The sequence below is a fragment of the Capricornis sumatraensis genome, chromosome 12, assembly GCF_032405125.1.
Source record: "Capricornis sumatraensis isolate serow.1 chromosome 12, serow.2, whole genome shotgun sequence".
Classification (NCBI taxonomy): Eukaryota; Metazoa; Chordata; class Mammalia; order Artiodactyla; family Bovidae; genus Capricornis; species Capricornis sumatraensis.
In genome coordinates, this window is record NC_091080.1 from 79,394,275 (window position 1) to 79,415,270 (window position 20,996).

Below are 20,996 nucleotides of genomic sequence, written 5' to 3' on the forward strand. Positions count from 1 at the left end.
ATCATCTCTCTGAATCATCCCCATGAACCAGCCCCAAGCATCCTGTATCATGCATCAAACACAGACTGGCGATTTGTTTCTTAAATGATAGTATACATGTTTCAATGCCACTATCCCAAATCATCCCACCCTCTCCCTCTCCCTCAGAGTCCAAAAGTCTGCTCTACACATCTGTGTCTCTTTTGGTGTCTTGCATACAGGGTCATCATTACCATCTTTCTAAATTCCATATATATGTGTTAGTATACTGTATTGGTGTTTTTCTTTCTGGCTTACTTCACTCTGTATAATTGGCTCCAGTTTCATCCATCTCATTAGAACTGATTCAAATATATTCTTTCTGATGGCTGAGTAATACTCCATTGTGTATATGCACCACAGCTTTCTTATCCATTCATCTACTGATGGACATCTAGGTTGTTTCCATGTCCTGGCTATTATAAACAGTGCTGCGATGAACATTGGGGGTACATGTGTCTCTTTCAATTCTGGTTTCCTCAGTGTGTATGCCCAGCAGTGGGACTGCTGAATCATAAGGCAGTTCTATTTGCAATTTTTTAAGGAATCTCCACACTGTTCTCCATAGTGGCTGTATTAGTTTGCATTCCCACCAACAGTGTAAGAGGGTTCCCTTTTCTCCACACCCTCTCCAGCATATATTGCTTGCAGACTTTTGGATTGCAGCCATTCTGACCAAAAATTTTGAGAAGAGCTAACACCTATCTTACTCAAACTCTTCCAGAAAATCGCAGAGGAAAGTAAACTTCCAAACTCATTCTATGAGGCCACCATCACTCTAATACCAAAACCTGCAAAGATGCCACAAAAAAGAAAACTACAGGCCAATATCACTGATGAACATAGATGCAAAAATCCTCAGCAAAATTCTAGCAATCAGAATCCAACAACACATTAAAAAGATCATAAACCATGACCAAACGGGCTTTATCCCACAGATGCAAGGAATCTTCAATATCTGCAAATCAATCAATGTAATTCACCACATTAACAAATTGAAAAATAAAAGCCATATGATTATCTCAATAGATGCAGAAAAGGCCGTTGAGAAAATTCAACATCCATTTATGATAAAAACTCTCCAGAATGCAGGAATAGAAGGAACATACCTCAACATAATAAAAGTTATATATGATAATCCCACAGCAAACATTATCCTCAATGGTGAAAAATTGAAAGCATTTCCCCTAAAGTCACAAACAAGACAAGGGTGCCCACTTTCGCTGCTACTATTCAACATAGTTCTGGAAGATTTGGCCACAGCAATCAGAACAGAAAAAGAAATAAAAGAAATCCAAATTGGAAAAGAAGAAGTAAAACTCTCACTGTTTGCAGATGACATGATCCTCTACACAGAAAACCCTAAAGACTCCACCAGAAAATTACTAGAGCTAATCAATGAATATAGTAAAGTTGCAGGATATAAAATCAACACATAGAGATCCATTGCATTCCTATACACTAATAATGAGAAAGTAGAAAAAGAAATTAAGGAAACAATTCCATTCACCATTGCAACAAAAAGAATAAAATTCTTAGGAATATACCTACCTAAAGAAACTAAAGACCTATATATCGAAAACTATAAAACACTGATGAAAGAAATCAAAGAGGACACTAATAGATGGAGAAATATACCATGTTCATGGATCAGAAGAATCAATATAGTGAAAATGGGTATACCACCCAAAGGAATCTATAGATTCACTGCAATCCCTATCAAGCTACCAGCGGTATTTTTCACAGAACTAGGACAAATCATTTCAAGATTTGTATGGAAATACAAAAAACCTCGAATAGCCAAAGCAATCTTGAGAAAGAAGAATGAAACTGGAGGAATCAACTTGCCTGACTTCAGGCTCTACTGCAAAGCCACAGTCATCAAGACAGTATGGTACTGGCACAAAGACAGAAATATAGATCAATGAAACAAAATAGAAAGCCCAGAGATAAATCCACACACCTATGGACACCTTATCTTTGACAAAGGAGCAAGAATATACAATGGAGTAAAGACAATCTCTTTAACAAGTGGTGCTGGGAAAACTGGTCAACCACGTGTAAAAGAATGAAACTAGATCACTTTCTAACACCACACACAAAAATAAACTCAAAATGGATTAAAGATCTAAATGTAAGACCAGAAAGAGATTTTTTTAAAAAAACTGGCTCATGAAGCTGTGGGTCTACCTGGGTGAATCTGAAAGCAGAAAAGCTGGCCTGCAGGCTGGAACCTCAGGCAGGAGCTGCAGTCTTAAGGCAGAATTTCTTCCTCCTCCAGGAAGCTTCAGGTTGTGCTCTTACAGCCTTCAACTGACTAGATGGGGCCCACCGCATTGTTGATGGTTATTTTTACTTAAGTTGACTAATTATAGATATGAACCACAATCCACAAAAAATACCTAACACATTAATATCTAGAGGAACGTTTGATTAAATGACCAGAGACTGGAATGGCCAAGGTGACACAGAAAACTGACCATCACAGTACCTGTCAAGAGTCTTCCTTCAAAACCCCAAGCATTTACACTTCTACTTTTTTTTTTTTTGATATGTACTTGGATTTGCATTCAAATATGCTATCTTTGGGTAACAAAATAAGTGAGGCTTATTGATGTGTGTTTGTGACAGATTCTAGGAAAAAAAAAGAATGCCTTTTAGAGATATTAAAATATAACATGCCCTTGCCTGACCTGTCATCATCTGGGATGTGGGGCATGGCACAGACCTGAGCTGGAAGGACCATCTCCCTGTTCTGGAACCTTTCTGTCCCCAATCCTAGTGAGGAGGGTGTGAGAGCTCAGTAACATCAGTGTCTGAGTGATTGTTGTTTCCTGCTCTAGGTTGCCTATATCCTGCAGGATTGGTGGCTTTTAAACTGGTGAGTGATTCCTGCTCTGATCAAAAGTGCTGTGAAGTCTACACGGAGCCTCACTTTCTCACAGGGTCAGGGGGAGGGGTGGGGTTGTTCAGCCTCCTCTTCTGACCCTCATGTAGTTTCCCTGAAGAAAAATGACAGTTCCTGCTGGACTGTGACCCTCGATGGTCTCTCTCCATGTTTCACTCTCAGAAGCTTCCTCACAGACATTTTTGAGAACTGAAAGTTGTGATTCAAATGCTATCTGTATAAGGTAGAGAGACATAGGGCCCTTAGAGCTGGGAACCATTTTCTAGCATTATTTCATCTCCTAAATCAAGGTTAATTTTTTTTCTTGTATATATGTACATTGTATCTATAGCATTATATTTTTTCCTTCCCTGTTCCATAGGGCAAATGAACAGGATGCTCTGAATATCACGGCATATGAAAAAGGAAATATAACAGAGATGGTTGATCTAGGCTGGTACTTAGGAATTTTTTCAGGTAAAGCCGAATCATCTGGTCTATTATACTAGAGTCTGAGGTGCTTACAAGGAGCATGCGTGAGCAACTAGGACTTCCGGGAGAAATTCAGAAATACCTCAACAAATAAGAGTCTGAGTCACATTAACTCTATTAATTAATTGGAATAATTATTTTAAAAATCTACTAGAAGAAGGTGAATGAAGACTCTTAATTTGCTCTGTACTGGATTTTGGAAATTAAACTAGAACTGAACATTCAGAAAATCAGCCACTAGAAACATGTGCTACTATCTATTCTGATGGGTTGCTTTATCTAAATCTTATATGGATGGACAGTTCAGTTCAGTTCAGTTCAGTCGCTCAGTCGTGTCTGACTCTGCAACCCCATGAATTGCAGCATGCCAGGCCTCCCTGTCCATCACCAACTCCCGGAGTTCACTCAAACTCACATCCATGGAGTCGGTGATGCCATCCAGCCATCTCGTCCTCGGTCGTCCCCTTCTCCTCCTGCCCCCAATCCCTCTCAGCATCAGAGTCTTTTCCAGTGAGTCAACTCTTCACATGAGGTGGCCAAAGTACTGGTGTTTCAGCTTCAGCATCATTCCTTCCACAGAACACCCAGGACTGATCTCCTTTAGAATGGACTGGTTGGATCTCCTTTCAGTCCAAGGGATTCTCAAGAGTCTTCTCCAACACCACAGTTCAAAAGCATCAACTCTTCAGGGCTCAGCTTTCTTCACAGTCCAACTCTCACGTCCATACATGACTACTGGAAAAATCATAGCCTTGACTAGACGGACCTTTGTTGGCAAAGTAATGTCTCTGCTTTTGAATATGCTTGGACAAGGGGATTAGAAATGGATCCCCACCCTGAGGTTTGAATTTTTCCAGTTCTGTCTGAGTAAACCCTGTCTTTTATTGAACTTAGATGAATTTCTGTGGCAGCAAGGGCCCCCAAGCAAAAGCACTATTTCCTTGCAGGTATGCGAACTCCCCTTTGCCATACTGTTCACCTCATGGGCTTCACCAATTACTTAAGAGAGAAGCTAAGTAGGGAGAAATCCAGCGTCTGGAAATTAATTAGGATTCCTTCTCTTTCTTACCTTGAAATCACAATGTTATTGTACCTCCAATTGTGTGATTAATTTAACATCTGGCTTGCCAGACTAATAATAATTAATATGGCTCTGTTTTCACAAGAGTGCCTAGAATATGTGTAGCATTTCATACCTTCAAAAGGAAATCCTCATCTAAAATTTTAAGATATTTGCACAAGAAGCATGCATAATAACTTTCTGCAAAGATAGAGTGAATTAGATCTTTGTAAGAACCCACTAATTGAAATTTGGTATTTCTTTTGTTGATCACTTGCTAAGAAACCTGAATCCGTTAGCTGTTTACCTTCTGAATTGGTGGACTGTGGGGGCTTAAGCAGAGAAGGCAATGGCACCCCACTCCAGTACTCTTGCCTGGAAAATCCCATGGATGGAGGAGCCTGGTGGGCTGCAGTCGCTGAGTCAGAATGACTGAGCGATTTCACTTTCACTTTTCACTTTCATGCATTGGAGAAGGAAATGGCAACCCACTCCAGTGTTGGGGATGGCGGAGCGCAATGGGCTGCTGTCTATGGGGTCGCACAGAGTCAGACACGACTGAAGCGACTTAGCAGCAGCAGCAGCAGCAGCAGCAGCAGCAGCAGCAGCAGCAGCAGCAGGGGGCTTAAAGAAAGAAGGAAAAGATTCTGTTGTATATTCATTTAGGATAGTGGGCTAAGGCAAATGCCTGTTGATGGAATTCAGGAATTCGAACAGCTTCCAGAGTTGGAATAACAGTGATGTGAAAAGCTGAAGGAGAAAAAATACTTGATGGAATATTTATAACAGAAGTTATTTCCAGTTTCCTTAGTATCATGGGTCCAAGAGATGTTTGGAGGGCTATTTTAATTTTTATATGCATAGTAAATACTCATTTATGTTATTAATAAAACAAATTTAAATAATTATGTGCATTTACAAATGTTTTTTGTTTCTATAAAACAATGAGAATAGATGCTCTTTTAGGTTAATTATATTGTGTTAAGATATAATTTGTATTTTCTTGCAATTCAATTATTTAAGACATTTTTTACTTGTAACTTAGTATGGTATTTTCGTATTTTTAAAAGCTGCTGGGTATTTTGTACAATGAAGTGAAATAATTTCTCCTGTTTCCTGTTAATTCACATGCTGGTACCAAAGCATACCACAATTTCACATTATGGAAAAATTTTTTAAATAGTGAGATTTGAAACATGGAGAAAGAACGATTAACTACTTTTTATAATTTATTTTTCTTCTGAGTTTTAGTTCAGTTCAGTCGCTCAGTTGTGTCCGACTCTTGGCGACCCCATGAATTGCAGCACGCCAGGCCTCCCTGTCCATCACCAACTCCCAGAGTTCACTCAAACTCACATCCATGGAGTCGGTGATGCCATCCAGCCATCTCATCCTCGGTCGTCCCATTCTCCTCCTGCCCCCAATCCCTCCCAGCATCAGAGTCTTTTCCAATGGGTCAACTCTTCACATGAGGTGGCCAAAGTACTAGAGTTTCAGCTTCAGCATCATTCCTTCCAAAGAACACACAGGACTCAACCCCTTTAGAATGGACTGGCTGGATCTCCCTGCAGTCCAAGGGACTCTCAAGAGTCTTCTCCAACACCACAGTTCAAAAGCATCAATTCGTCAGCACTCAGCTTTCTTCACAGTCCAACTCTCACATCCATACATGACTACTGGAAAAACCATAGCCTTGACTAGATGGACCTTTGTTGACAAAGTATTGTCTCTGCTTTTGAATAGTTTTTATTAGAACTTGCAAATTGAGTTTGGAAAGCCTAAAATGAAATTGTAGTTTACACTTCACTTTTTCTTCACATGTGGTTTCTGTTTAGTGAAAGGAAAACACTGATTTTCATATTCTTTTTAATAAATGTATCTTGTGAATGCATTAAACTCTTACAGAATATGTTCTATATATGTATCCAAACTTATTTATTTCACATTCTATATATAAAATTTATATGTAAATTCTTTTTATAGTGGAAAATACATAATATCTTTATAAACTGCCTGCTGTACTTCATTATCATTGAAGAAAAGGCAGAGATTTTATGTTATGAGTGACATTTCTTTATTTCAGGCTTAACTGGATCTAGTCTCCTTCTTGGTGTCACAAGATCTCTGTTGGCATTGTACATCCTTGTTAATTCTGCACAAACTTTGCACAACAAAATGTTGAAGTCCATTTTGAGAGTTCCGGTATTGTTCTTTGATAGAAATCCAGCGGGTAAGTCAGACACCAATTTTCTCAGTAAATATATCTTAACACATTTAGTGCTTTGCCATGTTCTGGTATTTGAAAATGGAAGAGATGCTTGGAAGAAATCACTGTGTGTGTTGATTCATTTTCTACATATTCTTCACTGATATTTTTCTCTTACTAGAGAAAATTTGAATATAGGCGCATATAAGCTTTTCATTTATGTGTGTGTGGGAAGATAAATGAATGTTCACTTAGCAGAATGATTTAGGAATCCATTTGTTGTGTGGCTTATGAAACACCATATATTTGTTTTACAAATGTATTTGTTTTAATTGGAGGGTAATTAATTTACAATATTGTGGTGGTCTTGCCATATATCAACATGAATCAGGCATGGGTGCACAATTGTCCCTTCATCCTGAACCCCCCTCCCTCCTCCCTTTGCACCCCATCCCTCAGGATTGTCCCAGAGTACCGGATTGAGTGCCCTGCTTCATTCATCGAACTTGCACTGGTCATCTATTTTACATATGGTAATATACAAATTTCAATTCTATTTTCTCAGATCATGCCACCCTTGCCTTCTCCCACATAGTCCAAAAGCCTGTTCTTTACAGTCTCTATGTCTCTTTTGTTGCCTTGCATATAGGATTGTCACTACCATCTTTCTAAATTCCATATATACGCGTTAATATTCTGTATTGGTGTTTCTCTTTCTGACTTACTTCACTCTGTATAATAGACTGCAGTTTCATGCACCTCATTTGAACTTACTAAAATGATTTTTTTTCAAGCTGAGTAATATTTCATTGTGTATATGTATCATAACTTCCTTATCCATTTGTCTGTTGATGAACATCTAGGTTGCTTTCATGTCCTAGGTATTGTGAACAGTGCTGTAAAGAACATTGGGGTGCATGTATCTTTTCCAATTCTGGTTTCCTCAGTGTGTATGCCCAGCAGTGGGATTGTTGGGTCATATGGCAATTCTATATCCGGTTTTTTAAGGAATCTCCTCACCATTCTCCATAGTGGCTGTACTAGTTAGCATTCCAATCAACAGTGTAAGAGGGAAACACCCTATATTAGATGTAAACATATTTAAATGTCCTAGACTAGTTGCTAAAACATGGACTCTTAAATAGCATTAAGTTAGGTTGGTCCCATATGAAGAACCTTCTTACAAGTAACCTCCCTACAGGACACAGGCTATATGTTTCTTTCTTTCATTGCCCTTTCATTCCTGGTATCACATAGCTCTGGCATGTTCTCCAACTATCAGGTTTTCCTAATAAGGTAATGACTTCCAATTACATATAAGAGGCTTTGTGTTATCTAACAGGTGACTCTTCAATAGTAAGTTTCCAATATGAGAGTCCCTGGAGGTTTACCAATGGTTGATGCCTCCACCTTGAGGCCTTTCACCTGTCTTTGGAAGGTATCCTCCTGACTTGGGTTTCTATGAAGTGTTAGTTAATCAGTTACTTGGACATGCTCACTCTGTCCAGTTAATTAGACTTGTGCTGAGGCCCAGGGCAGCTTTGTTTGGGCAGTCAAATATCAAGGCATGATATTGTCATGATATAAGTATGGACTCTGGAGCCACCTTCCTAGGTTCAGTCCCAGTGCTAGTTCCTAATTGTGAGAGCTGATTGTAGTTATGTAAATACTTATGTGTTAATTTCTCTGTGTCATAGTTTTCTTACCTGTAAAATAGAGATGCTATTCATATCCACCATATCACAATACCATTGAAATTAAACAGGTTAATACATTCAGAGGGCTTAGCACATGGTCAGTGCCTAATGAACCTTAGTGATTATGACGACATGGTGTCTGGGAACTTTGTCTTCTGGGAGATGTGAATAACCTGTCCATAATATTCTGCCCTCCTTGTTTCATAAGACTTTTGTGAGAATTAAATAAGACTGTTTAGGGTAGTATCCTGTGCAGATTTATTCAGCACTTGTTTAGTTCAGGCACTGGATAAAACACAGGATAATAACCTGCAAAGGCCCACACAGATCTCGTCTTACTATGAAACTGTAGAGAGAAAGTGATTGGAGGAGTCTATGCTATTATGGCTGTGACGTTGTTCCACTTTGTCAGTTAATGCAAAAACTACAGTCATAAAGTTTGGAGCATTAAGTGGAACTGGATTTCTTTCATCATAGTTTCTGAGTGCTTATGAATGACCACAGTTAATCAGGCTTTTCATGTTCAAGACCTGTAGGCTTCTTCACAGGCTGATTCATTTATTTTTCAAGGATTTGGGACCAAGTTTAAATCTTTGAGGTTGCTCATCTTAGAGCAGCCGGCACACTCATGTTTATCTTTCTTCCTTCTCCTTGTATCTCTCAGCACGACTTCATTCCTTCAAGAAAATAGAAGCCCAAATAAGTACTGCAAAGACAGGCCTAGTTTGCCCAAAAGGTTTAGGGGCCAAAAATTATTTATTTGCTCTTTTAATGATAGGTTGAATTAAACTCCTTTTTATAGTTTATTTTCAAAAGTAGAATTTGTAATAAATTATTTGTGATGGACTTTCTTGTATGTGATGGCATGAAGAGCAAACCACATATAGTGGTTCTTTGGAAGTTGCAATTCATAGATCCAGACTATTCAAGCTTCCAAGTTCTGTTGTCTGTCAATCAAGGAACTGAAACTGTTAAGTAAGGAATACATTTCCCTGGGGGTTATTTATGCTCTAAAGAAGTTATGTGGATTAAATATTTGATATCTGATAGCAGCTTTACCTCACAAACTTAGGCCTTTATGAAGTAAAGAGGAGGAATTCATCCATTTTAAAACATCAGTAGACGTTCAAAATCTATTATTGGACAGAGAGCTGGGATGTAGGTGAAGATGCTGTGACGTCCCAGTTCTGCTGAAACATAGTTTTGGAAGAGCTGTGCCAGTCACTTTTCTCCTCTTGGCCTCAGGTTTTAACATGTAAGAAGTGGGGACATTTTCACTCTACTGGTCATCTACTTGTTGTTATTTGTGGACCCAAGCACTACAGAAAAAGTCCCTGTCTTCAAGGTATTTGAAAACATAAATAATTGCAGACAACGGATTGATTCTTTTTCTTTTTTTTAAATGTCATGTCAATATTCTATGATTCCACATAGAAAAGATACAGATCCAAAATTTAATACAGCTGTAGATTGGAGATCTCAATTCACATGTACACACAACACAGACACTGATAAGCATAGCCCTGTGGTGTATTTCTTTTTCATAGTCAATTACATGAGTTGTTGCCCTTATTTTAAAAAAATTTCTAAAAACTGTTCTGGAACTTAAAGATAAAATGTTTTCAAAATGAAATCACACCAGAGGGAATGTGAGAGGAATTTAGGAAATAAAACTGATAAAAAACAAAAACAAAAACAAAAACAAAAACAAAAACCTATCATCTCTAAGCTTACAGCGAACTCAGCTTAGTATCCAGACTCTTGATGATACTGAGATGCTTTCTTGAGCCACCAGGGGCAGTCTAGGTGCTAAAGCTCATCTCAGAAAGTGTGTTAGGGAAAGAAGAGGGAAGCCAGCACTTTCATTGTAGTCCCTGGTAATCTCTACACACGCTTCTCTCTTGGCCTTTTAGAAGCATGTTACAAATGTTTTGACAGTAGGCTGAACATAAGCAATGATGTTTCCTTCATAAATAATGTTGTCATGAAACTAACTGTGATCTGTTGAATATTTTCTTCATTCGTGGTAACCAAGATTAATTTTCAGAGATTTCTCCCTCAGGTTAAACTCTAATATATAGGAAAAAAGATGACAAGCTTCCAAGTACACTTTGAGTGGAAATTTATTAAGAGGTTGTTGAGTACAAAGCTATTATAAAATCAAGTTCTGTGTTCTGGAAGTATTTTCCTTTCCTTTCTTTTTTTTGCAACTGCATTTTAATAGATTATATCCCATGAGATTAGTTTTCATTCCAATCCCAAAGAAGGGCAATGCTAAAGAATGTTCAAACTGTGGTACTACTGCACTAATTTCATATGCTAGCAAGTATATGCTCAAATTCTTTGAGCTAGAACAACTGACCAAGAATTAATCTCCAAAATATACAAGCAGCTCATGTGGCTCAATACCAAAAAAGCAAACAACCTAACCAAAAAGTGGACTGATTGAAGACCTAAACAGACATTTCTCCAAAGAAGATATATTAATGGCTAATAAACACATGGAAAGATGCTCACCGTCAGTCATTATTAGAGAAATGCAAATCAAAACCAAAATGAGGTGTCATCTCAAGTCGGTCAGAATGGCCATCATCCAAAAGTCCACAAACGATAAATGCTGGAGAAGGTGTGGAGAAAAGGGAACCCTGTTGCACTGTTGGTGTGAATGTAAACTGAGACAGCCATCATGGAAGACAGTATTTTTGTTGCTGTTCAGTCATTCACTTGTGCCTAACTCTTTGTGACCCCATGGACTGCAGCACGCCAGGCTTCCTGTCCATCACCAACTCCCAGAGCTTACTCAAACACATGTCCATCAAGTTGATGATGCCATCCAACCATCCCATCCTCTGTCGTCCCCTTCTCCTCCTGCCTTCAATCTTTCCCAGCATCAGGGTCTTTTCCAATGAGTTAGTTCTTCACATCAGGTGGCCAAACTTTTGGAGTTTCAGCTTCAGCATCAGTCATTCCAATAAATATTCAGGACTGATTTCCTTTAGGATTGACTGGTTTGATCTTTGTGCAGTCCAAGGGACTCTCGAGAGTCTTCTCCAATACCACAGTTGAAAAGCATCAATTCTTCAGTGCTTACTCTACTTTATGCCCCCAACACTAACATCCATACATGACTATTGGAAAAACCATAATTTTGGCTAGGCAGACCTTTGTTGTCAAAGTTATGTCTCTTCTTTTTAATACAATGTCTAGGTATGTCATAGCTTTTCTTCCAAGGATCAAGCGTCTTTTAATTTCATGGCTTCAGTCACTGTCCATGGTGATTTCAGAGCCTAAGAAAATAAAGTGTGTCACAGTTTCTATTGCCTCCCAACTATTTGCCATAAAGTGATGGGACTAGGCACCATGATCTTTGTTTTTTGAATCTTGAGTTTTAAGCCTTGAGTTTTTTTTTTTTTTTTTTTTTTTACTTTACGATATTGTATTTGTTTTGCCATACATCAGCATGAATCCACCACAGGTATACACGTGTTCCCCATCCTGAACCCCCTCCCTCCTTCCTCCCCGTACCCGTACCATCCCTCTGAGTTGTCTCAGTGCACCAGCCCCAAGCATCCAGTATCATGCATCGAACCTGGACTGGCAATGCCTTTCATATATGATATTATACATGTTTCAATGCCATTCTCCCAAATCATCCCACCCTCTCCCTCTCCCACAGAGTCCAAAAGACTGTTCTATACATCTATATCTCTTTTGCTGTCTCACATACAGAGTTATCATTAGCATCTTTCTAAATTCTGTATATATACGTTAGTATACTGTATTGGTGTTTTTCTTTCTGGTTTACTTCAGTCAGTATAATAGGCTCCAGTTTCATCCACCTCATTAGAACTGGTTCAAATGTATTCCTTTTAATGGTTGTGTAGATGGGGAAACAGTGGAAACAGTGTCAGATTTTATTTTTTGGGCTCCAAAGTCACTGCAGATGGTGATTGCAGCCATGAAATTAAAAGACACTTACTCCTTGGAAGAAAAGTTATGACCAACTTAGATAGCATATTCAAAAGCAGAGACATTACTTTGCCAACAAAGGTCCGTCTAGTCAAGGCTATGGTTTTTCCAGTAGTCATGTATGGATGTGAGAGTTGGACTGTGAAGAAAGTTGAGTGCTGAAGAATTGATGCTTTTGAACTGTGGTGTTGGAGAAGACTCTTGAGAGTCCCTTGGACTGCAGGGAGATCCAACCAGTCCATTCTGAAGGAGATCAGCCCTGGGATTTCTTTGGAGGGAATGAGGCTGAAGCTGAAACTCCAGTACTTTGGCCACCTCATGCGAAGAGTTGACTCATTGGAAAAGACTGTGATGCTGGGAGGGATTGGGGGCAGTAGGAGAAAGGGACGACAGAGGACGAGATGGCTGGATGGCATCACGGACTCGATGGACATGAGTCTGAGTGAACTCCAGGATTTGGTGATGGACAGGGAGGCCTAGCATGCTGCGATTCATGGGGTCATAAAGAGTCAGACACGACTGAGTGACTGAACTGAACTGAATACTCCATTGTGTATATGTACCACAGTTTTCTTATCCATTCATCTGCTGATGGACATCTAGGTTGCTTCTATGTTCTGGCTATTATAAACAGTGCTGCGATGAACATTGGGGTACACGTGTCTCTTTCAATTCTGGTTTCCTCAGTGTATATGCCCAGCAGTGGGATTGCTGGGTCATAAGGCAGTTCTATTTCCAGTTTTTTAAGGAATCTCCACACTGTTCTCCATAGTGGCTGTACTAGTTTGCATTCCCACCAACACTGTAAGAGGGTTCCCTTTTCTCCACACCCTCTCCAGCATTTATTGCTTGTAGACATTTGGGTTACAGATATTCTGACTCGCGTAAATGGTACCTCATTGTGATTTTGATTTGCATTTCTCTGATAATGAGTGATGTTGAGCATGATGATGATGGTCACCTCATAGAATGAGTTTGGAAGCTTACCTTCCTCTGCAATTTTCTGGAACAGTTCGAGTAGGATAGGTGTTAGCTCTTCTCTAACTTTTTGGTAGAATTCAGCTGTGAAGCCGTCTGTTCCTGGGCTTTTGTTTGCTGGAAGATTTCTGATTACAGTTTCAATATCCTTGCTCGTGATGGGTCTGTTAGGATTTTCTATTTCTTCCTGGTTCAGTTTTGGAAAATTGTACTTTTCTAAGAATTTGTCCATTTCTTCCACATTGTCCATTTTATTGGCATATAATTGCTGATAGTAGTCTCTTATGATCCTTTGTATTTCTGTGTTGTCTGTTGTGATCTCTCCGTTTTCATTTCTAATTTTATTGATTTGATTTTTCTCCCATTGTTTCTTGATGAGTCTGGCTAGTGGTTTGTCAATTTTATTTATCCTTTCAAAGAACAAGCTTTTGGCTTTGTTGATTTTTGCTATGGTCTCTTTTGATTCTTTTGCATTAATCTCCCCCCTAATTTTTAAGATTTCTTTCCTTCTACTAATGCTGGGGTTCTTCATTTCTTCCTTTTCTAGTATCTTTAGATATAGAGTTAGGTTATTTATTTGACTTTTTTCTTGTTTCTTGAGGTATGCCTGTATTGCTATGAACTTTCCCCTTAGCACTGCTTTTACAGCTTTACCTGTCCCACAGGTTTTGGGTTGTTGTGTTTTCATTTTCATTCGTTTCTACGCATATTTTGATTTCTTTTTTGATTTCTTCTGTGATTTATTGGTTATTCAGCAGCGTGTTGTTCAGCCTCCATATGTTGGAAGTTTTAATAGTTTTTCTCCTGTAATTGGGATCTAATCTTACTGCATTGTGGTCAGAAAAGATGCTTGGAATGATTTCAATTTTTTTGAATTTACCAAGGCTAGGTTTATGGCCCAGGATGTGATCTATCCTGGAGAAGGTTCCGTGTGTGCTTGAGAGAAAGGTGAAATTCATTGTGTTGGGGTGAAATGTCCTATAGATATCAATTAGGTCTAACTGGTCTATTGTATCATTTCAAGTTTGTGTTTCCTTGTTAATTTTCTGTTTAGTTGATCTATGCATAGGTGTGAGTGGGGTATTAAAGTCTCCCACTATTATTGTATTTTTGTTAATTTCCCCTTTCATACTTGTTAGCATTTGTCTTACATATTGCGGTGCTCCTATGTTGGATGCATATATATTTATAATTGTTATATCTTCTTCTTGGATTGATCCTTTGATCATTATGTAGCATCTTTCTTTGTCTCTTTTCATAGCCTTTGTTTTAAAGTATTTTTTTAATCTGATATGAGTATTGCTACTCCTGCTTTCTTTTGCTCGGAAAATATTTTTCCAGCCCTTCACTTTCAGTCCGTATGTGTCCCCAGTTTTGAGGTGGGTCTCTTGTAGACCATATATATAGGGGTCTTGTTTTTGTATCCATTCAGCCAGTCTTTGTCTTTTGGTTGGGGTATCAAGCCATTTACATTTAGTAATTATTGATAAGTATGATCCCATTGCCATTTACTTTATTGTTTTGGGTCCAGGTTTATACACCCTTTTAGTGTTTCCTGTCTAGAGAATATCCTTGAGCATTTTTTGGAGAGCTTGTTTAGTGGTGCTGAATTGTCTCAGCTTTTGCTTGTCTGTAAAGCTTTTGATTTCTCCTTCATATATAAATGAGGTCCTTGCTGGATACAGTAATCTGGGCTGTAGGTTATTTTCTTTCATCACTTTAAGTATGTCCTGCCATCCCCTTCTGGCCTGAAGAGTTTCTATTGAAAGATCAGTTGTTATCCTTATGGGAATCCCTTTGTGTGTTATTTGTTGTTCACCCCTTGCTGCTTTTAATATTTGTTCTTTGTGTTTGATCTTTGTTAGTTTGATTAATATATGTCTTGGGGTGTTTCACCTTGGATTTATCCTGTTTGGGATTCTCTGTGTTTCTTGGACTTGGGTGATTATTTCCTTCCCCATTTTAGGGAAGTTTTCAACTATTATCTCCTCAAGTATTTTCTCATGGTCTTTCTTTTTGTCTTCTTCTTCTGGGACTCCTATGATTCGAATGTTGGGGTGTTTAACACTGTCCTGGGGGGGCTCTGAGATTGTCCTCATTTCTTTTAATTCATTTTTCTCTTTTCCTCTCTGATTCATTTATTTCTACCATTCTATCTTCTATTTCACTAATCCTGTCTTCTGTCTCCGTTATTCTACTATTTGTTGCCTCCAGAGTGTTTCTGATCGCATTTATTCCATTATTCATTATATATTGACTCATTTTTATTTCTTCTAGGTCCTTGTTAAACCTTTCTTGCATCTTCTCAAGCCTTATCTCCAAGCTGTTTATCTATGATTCCATTTTGATTTCAAGATTTTGGATCATTTTCACTATCATTATTTGGAATTCTTTATCAGGTAGATACCCTATCTCTTCCTCTTTTGTTTGGTTTGGTGGGCATTTATCCTGTTCCTTTACCTGCTGGGTATTCCCCTGTATCTTCATCTTGTTTATATTGCTGAGTTTGGGGTGGCCTTTCTGTATTCTGGCAGTTTGTGGAGTTCTCTTTATTGTGGAGTTTCCTCACTGTGGGTGGGGTTGTACAAGTGGCTTGTCAAGGTCTCCTGGTTAGGAAGCTTGTGTCAGTGTTCTGGTTGGTGGAACTGGATTTCTTCTCTCTAGAGTGCAATGAAATGTCCAATAATGAGTTATGAGCTGTCAATGGTTTTGGAATAACTTTGCGCAGCCTGTATATTGAAGCTCAGGGCTGTGTTTCTGTGTTGCTGGAGAATTTGTATGGTATGTCTTGCTCTGAAACTTATTGGCCCTTGGCTGGTGCTTGGTTTCAGTGTAGGTATGGAGGTGTTTATCAGCTCCTCTCGATTAAAGTTCTCTGGTGTTCTCAGGGTTTGGATTTAAGCCTCCTGCTTTTGGTTTTCAGTCTTATTTTTACAGTAGTCTCAAGACTTCTCCTTCTATACAGCACCATTGATAAAACATCTAGGTTAAAGACGAAAAGTTTCTCCACAGTGAGGGACACCCGGAGAGGTTCACAGAGTTACATGGAGAAGAGAAGAGGGAGGAGGGAGTTAGAGATGACCCGAATGAGTGAGGGGGAATCAAAAGAGGAGAGAGCAAGCTAGCCAGTAATCACTTCCTTATGTATACTCCACAACTGCGCCACTCATAGATGTTCATGGAGTTATACAGAGAAGAGAAGAGGGAGGAAGGAGACAGAGGTGGCCAGGAGGATAAAAGGGGGGAATGAAAAGGAGAGAGATCCAGCCAGTAATCAGTTCCCTAAATGTTCTCCACCGCTTGGAACACACAGAAATTCACAGAGTTGGGTAGAGAAGAGAAGGTGTAGGGAGGAAACACAGGCGACCTGGTGGAGAAAATGGAGAGTCCAAAGAGGGAGAGAGCAGTGAAGCCAGTAATCTTGCTCCCAAGTAAAAATGGGTACTGAAAATTGGGTTCTTAGAGGTACAAAATTGATAACAAATACCAAATAGCAAAGATTAAAAATCAAGAGTAGAGTTTAGAATTTCAATAATACAATATTAAAGAAAAGACCAAAAAAAAAGAGAGAAAAAAAGTCACAAAATTTATTATATATGTATGAAGTTTGCTTTTAAAAAATAGGGTCTTTTTTTTTTTTTTGCAAAGTAATAGTAGGTTATAAAAGTGAAAATTAAAGGAGTAATAGAGGACTGAAAAACTTAAAAAAATAAAAAAAAAGAATGATCATAAAAATAGTAAAAATATATCTAGGACTTTCTCTGGTATTGTGTGTATTGTGGGGTCAGTTCATTTTCGGATAGTTCCTTGGTCCGGCTTATATTTCTCAAGATCTATAGGCCCCTTCCTATGTAGTCGGTACTAATGAGAGGGTTTTAATCTATTGCACCTGTCACTTCCAAGGCAGTTCCCTCTGTTTTAGATTCTTCTGTTTGCTGGTCTCTTCAGTGTCTGATTTCCACCCTGACACAAAGGGGGCGGTGGTGGACACTTTTTTTAGGCTCACTTGTTCAGTCGCGCTGTGGGGAGGGAGGGAGGCTGCAAACAAATAACATTGGCGTGTGCTCACAGTGTCCACACTGCTCAGGCTCTAGGTTGCTCCACTGGGAACTGTCCGAGGCTGGCCCTGGGCTGCATGCACCTCCCAAGTCTAAGCCGCTCAGGTTCAGACACTCGGGTAGTCCTCAGAAGTGCAGACTCGGTTGGGCCTGTGTTTTGTGCCCTTCCCAGGTATGAGCAGCTCAGGTGATGGGATTTTTGGTGAGTGTGGCCGCTGTGACTTATCACCTCCCCTGTCCCTGTCGCTCAGTTTTCTGGGTGTACAACGGGCAAACCTTCTCAGGTGGATGTTGACTGTCCTGAACCCCAAGAAGTCTTAGTTAGCAAAGAAGCCTGTTTACAGTTTTGTAGATAATGTCTCTCTGGGGCTGCGATTGCCCCCTTCTGGCTCTGGCTGCCTGTCACCAGAGAGGGATTGTCTGCAGCTGGCTATTTCTGTTCAGTCCTTTGTTCTGTGCGCGGGCCTGGTGGTGTCTTAGGTTAGGGCTGGCTTTTTGCGTGGTAGTTATCCCACAGTCTGGTTTGCTAGCCCAAGTTAGTTCGCTCAGATTGCGCTCAGGGCATTCAGGCCAGATCTTTACTCTAAGCAATGCAGCCGGCGCCTCCCTGCCCAGCCCCCGCTTGGTAGTGGTGGATGCAGGCATCTGCGCTGCTTCTCCGCTGGGGGAGTTACCATTAGGCTCATGATCTGTGGGATTAATTATTTATTGATTTTTCCTCCCTGTTATGTTGCCCTCCATGCTTCCAAGGCTCGCCACAGCCTCGGCAGTGAGAGTTTTCCTGGTGTTTGGAAACCTCTCTTTTTAAGACTTCCTTCCCAACACGGAACTCCATCCCTACCTCTTTTGTCTCTTTTTTGGTCTTTTATATTTTTTCTTACCTCCTTTCGAAGACAATGAGCTGCTTTTTGGGTGCCTTATGTCCTCTGCCAGCATTCAGAAGTTGTTTTGTGGAATTTACTCAGCGTTTAAATGTCCTTTTGATGAATTTGTATGGGAGAAAGTGGTCTCCTCATCCTATTCCTCTGCCACTTGGACCGCCCCCTAAGCCTTGAGTTTAAGTGAAAAAGTTTTAATGTTTTTCACTCTCCTCTTTCACCTTTATCAAGAGGCTCTTTACTTCCTTTTCATTTTCTGCCATAAGAGTGGTGTTATCTACATATCTGAGGTTATCAATATTTCTCCCAGCAATCTTGATTCCATCTTGTGCTTCATCCAGCCTGGCATTTCACATGATGCACTCTGAATATATTTAAACAAGCAGGGTGATGATATACAGTCTTGAGGCACTCCTTTCCCAGTTTGGAACCAGTCCCTTGTTCTGTGTCCAGTTCTAGCTGTTGCTTCTTGACCTCCATACAGGTTTCTCAGGAGGCAGGTAAGATGGTCTGGTATTCCCATCTCTTGAAGAATTTTCCACAGTTCATTGTGATCCACACAATCTAAGGCTTTGGCATAGTCAATGAAGCAGAAGTAGATGTTTTTCTGGAATTCTTTTGCTTTTTCTATGATCCACTGAATGCTTATCTCTGGTTCCTCTGCCTTTTCTAAATATAGCTTGTACATCTGAAAGTTCCTGGTTCATGTACTATTGAAGTGTAGCTTGAAGGATTTTGAGCATTACCTTGCTAGCATGTGAAATGAATGCAGTTGTGCATTCTTTATACTGAGATGTATAAGCTATATAATGTAATTAGGTATAATTAATTTATATTCTGGAAATTAATTTTTCATCAATCTCATCATTTGCAAATATTTTGTCCTATTCAGTAGGTTGTGTTTTCATTTTGTTGATGATTTCTTTTGCTGTGAAAAAGCCTTTAATTAGATTCAATTTGTTTATTTTTGCTTTTGTTTCCATTACTCTAGAAGATGAATCTAAAATATATTGATAAATTTATATCAAAGACTGTTCTGCCTGAGGTATCCTCTAAGAGTTTTATGTTAGCAATATTGATTCTTCCAATTCAAGAATACAGTATATCTTTCTGTCTGTGTGGTTTTCAGTTTCTTTTATCAGTGTCTTATAAGTTTTGCCTCCTTCAGTTCAGTTCAGTTCAGTTCAATTGCTCAGTCGTGTCCGACTCTTTGTGACCCCATGAATTGCAGCATGCCTCCTTAAGTAGATTTATTCCTAGGATATTGGTTATTGTTTCGATCTTATGTTATATGGAATTGTTTCCTTAATTTTTCTTTCTGACACTTTGTTATTAGTGTATAGAAATGCAGCAGATTTCTAGATCTTAATTTTGTATCCTGGAACTTTACCAAATTAATTGATTAACTCTAGTAGTTTCCTAGCGGCATCATTATGATTTTTGTTGTTATCTGCAAATGATTAACAGTTTTACTCCTTCCTTTCCAATTTGGGTTCCTTTTTTTTTTTTTTTTTTTTACTTTTTCTTTCCTGATTTCTTGGCTAGGCCTTCTAAAACTGTGTTCAATAAGAGTAGTGAGAGGGAACATCCTTGTAGTGTTTCTGATCTTAGAGGAAATACTTTCAGCTTTTCACCATTGAATATGATAGTAGATGTGGATTTGTTATATATGACGTTTATTATGTTGAGGTATGTTCCTTCTATACCCAATTTCTGGGGAGGTTTTTTTTTTTTTAATCATGAATGGGTCTTGAGTTTTTTCAAAAGCTTTCCCTATATGTATTGAGATGATCATATGGTTTTTATTTTTAATTTGTTAATATGATGTATCACACTGATTGATTTGTGGCTATTGAAAAATTCTTGCCTGCCTGAGATAAATCCCACTTGATTATGTTGTATAATCTTTTTAATGGATTATTGGAGCTAACTTGCTAGCAATTTTTCTTTTTGAATTAGTGTTTTTTTTTAAACTATTATGTATTGAGGTATAGCTGATTAATGATTTGATAGTTTCAGCTGAACATTATCTGCTAGAATTTTGTTGAGGATTTTTGCATCTATGTTTATGAGTGATATTGGCTTGTAATTTTCTTTTTTTGTGATATCTTTGTCTCATTTTAGTATCAAGGTGATGGTGGCCTCATAGAACAAGTTCAGAATTGTTTTTTACTTTGCAGTTTTTTTCTGGACTAGTTTCAGAAAGATGGATGTTTATTCATCTCTAAATATTTGTTAGAATTTGCCTGTGAAGCAGCTGATCCTGGACTTTTGTTTGTAGGAGTTTTAAAGTTACTGATTCACCTTCAGTACTGGTAATTAGTCTGTTCATATTTTCTATTTCTCCCTGGTTCAGTTTTGGGAAATTGTACCTTTCTAAGAATTTGTCTACTTTATTGATGTATAGTTGCTTGTAGTAGTTTTGTGATCCTTTGTATTTCTGTGGCATGTTACAATTTCTCCTTTTTCATTTCTGATTAATTTGAGCTTATTTTCTTGTTGAGTCTGGCCAAAGGCATATAAATTTTATTTATGTTTAAAAATAAATACCATCTTTCGGTTTCATTGATCTTTTCTATTTCTTTTTAATCTTGATTTCATTTATTTCTGCTCTGATATTTGTGATTTCTTTGCTTCTAATAACAAAGTTATCATTTGGGTTTTGTTTGCTCTTCTTTGTCTAGTTGCTTTAAGTATAAGGTTAGTTTATTTATTTGAGATGTTTCTTGTTTCCTGAGATAAGTTTGTATCAC

The 20,996-nt window shown here is 38.6% G+C and overlaps 1 protein-coding gene across 1 annotated transcript in view; it reads left to right on the plus strand.

Moving 5' to 3' along the window:
* Positions 1-20,996, plus strand: part of LOC138089044 (ATP-binding cassette sub-family C member 4-like) — a 309,781-nt gene that overhangs the window by 208,235 nt on the left and 80,550 nt on the right. The window contains exons 17-19 of the mRNA XM_068984368.1: positions 2,862-2,899; positions 3,288-3,382; positions 6,541-6,687. Coding sequence (XP_068840469.1) covers positions 2,862-2,899; positions 3,288-3,382; positions 6,541-6,687 — 280 coding nt within the window. The remainder of the gene's footprint in view (positions 1-2,861; positions 2,900-3,287; positions 3,383-6,540; positions 6,688-20,996) is intronic.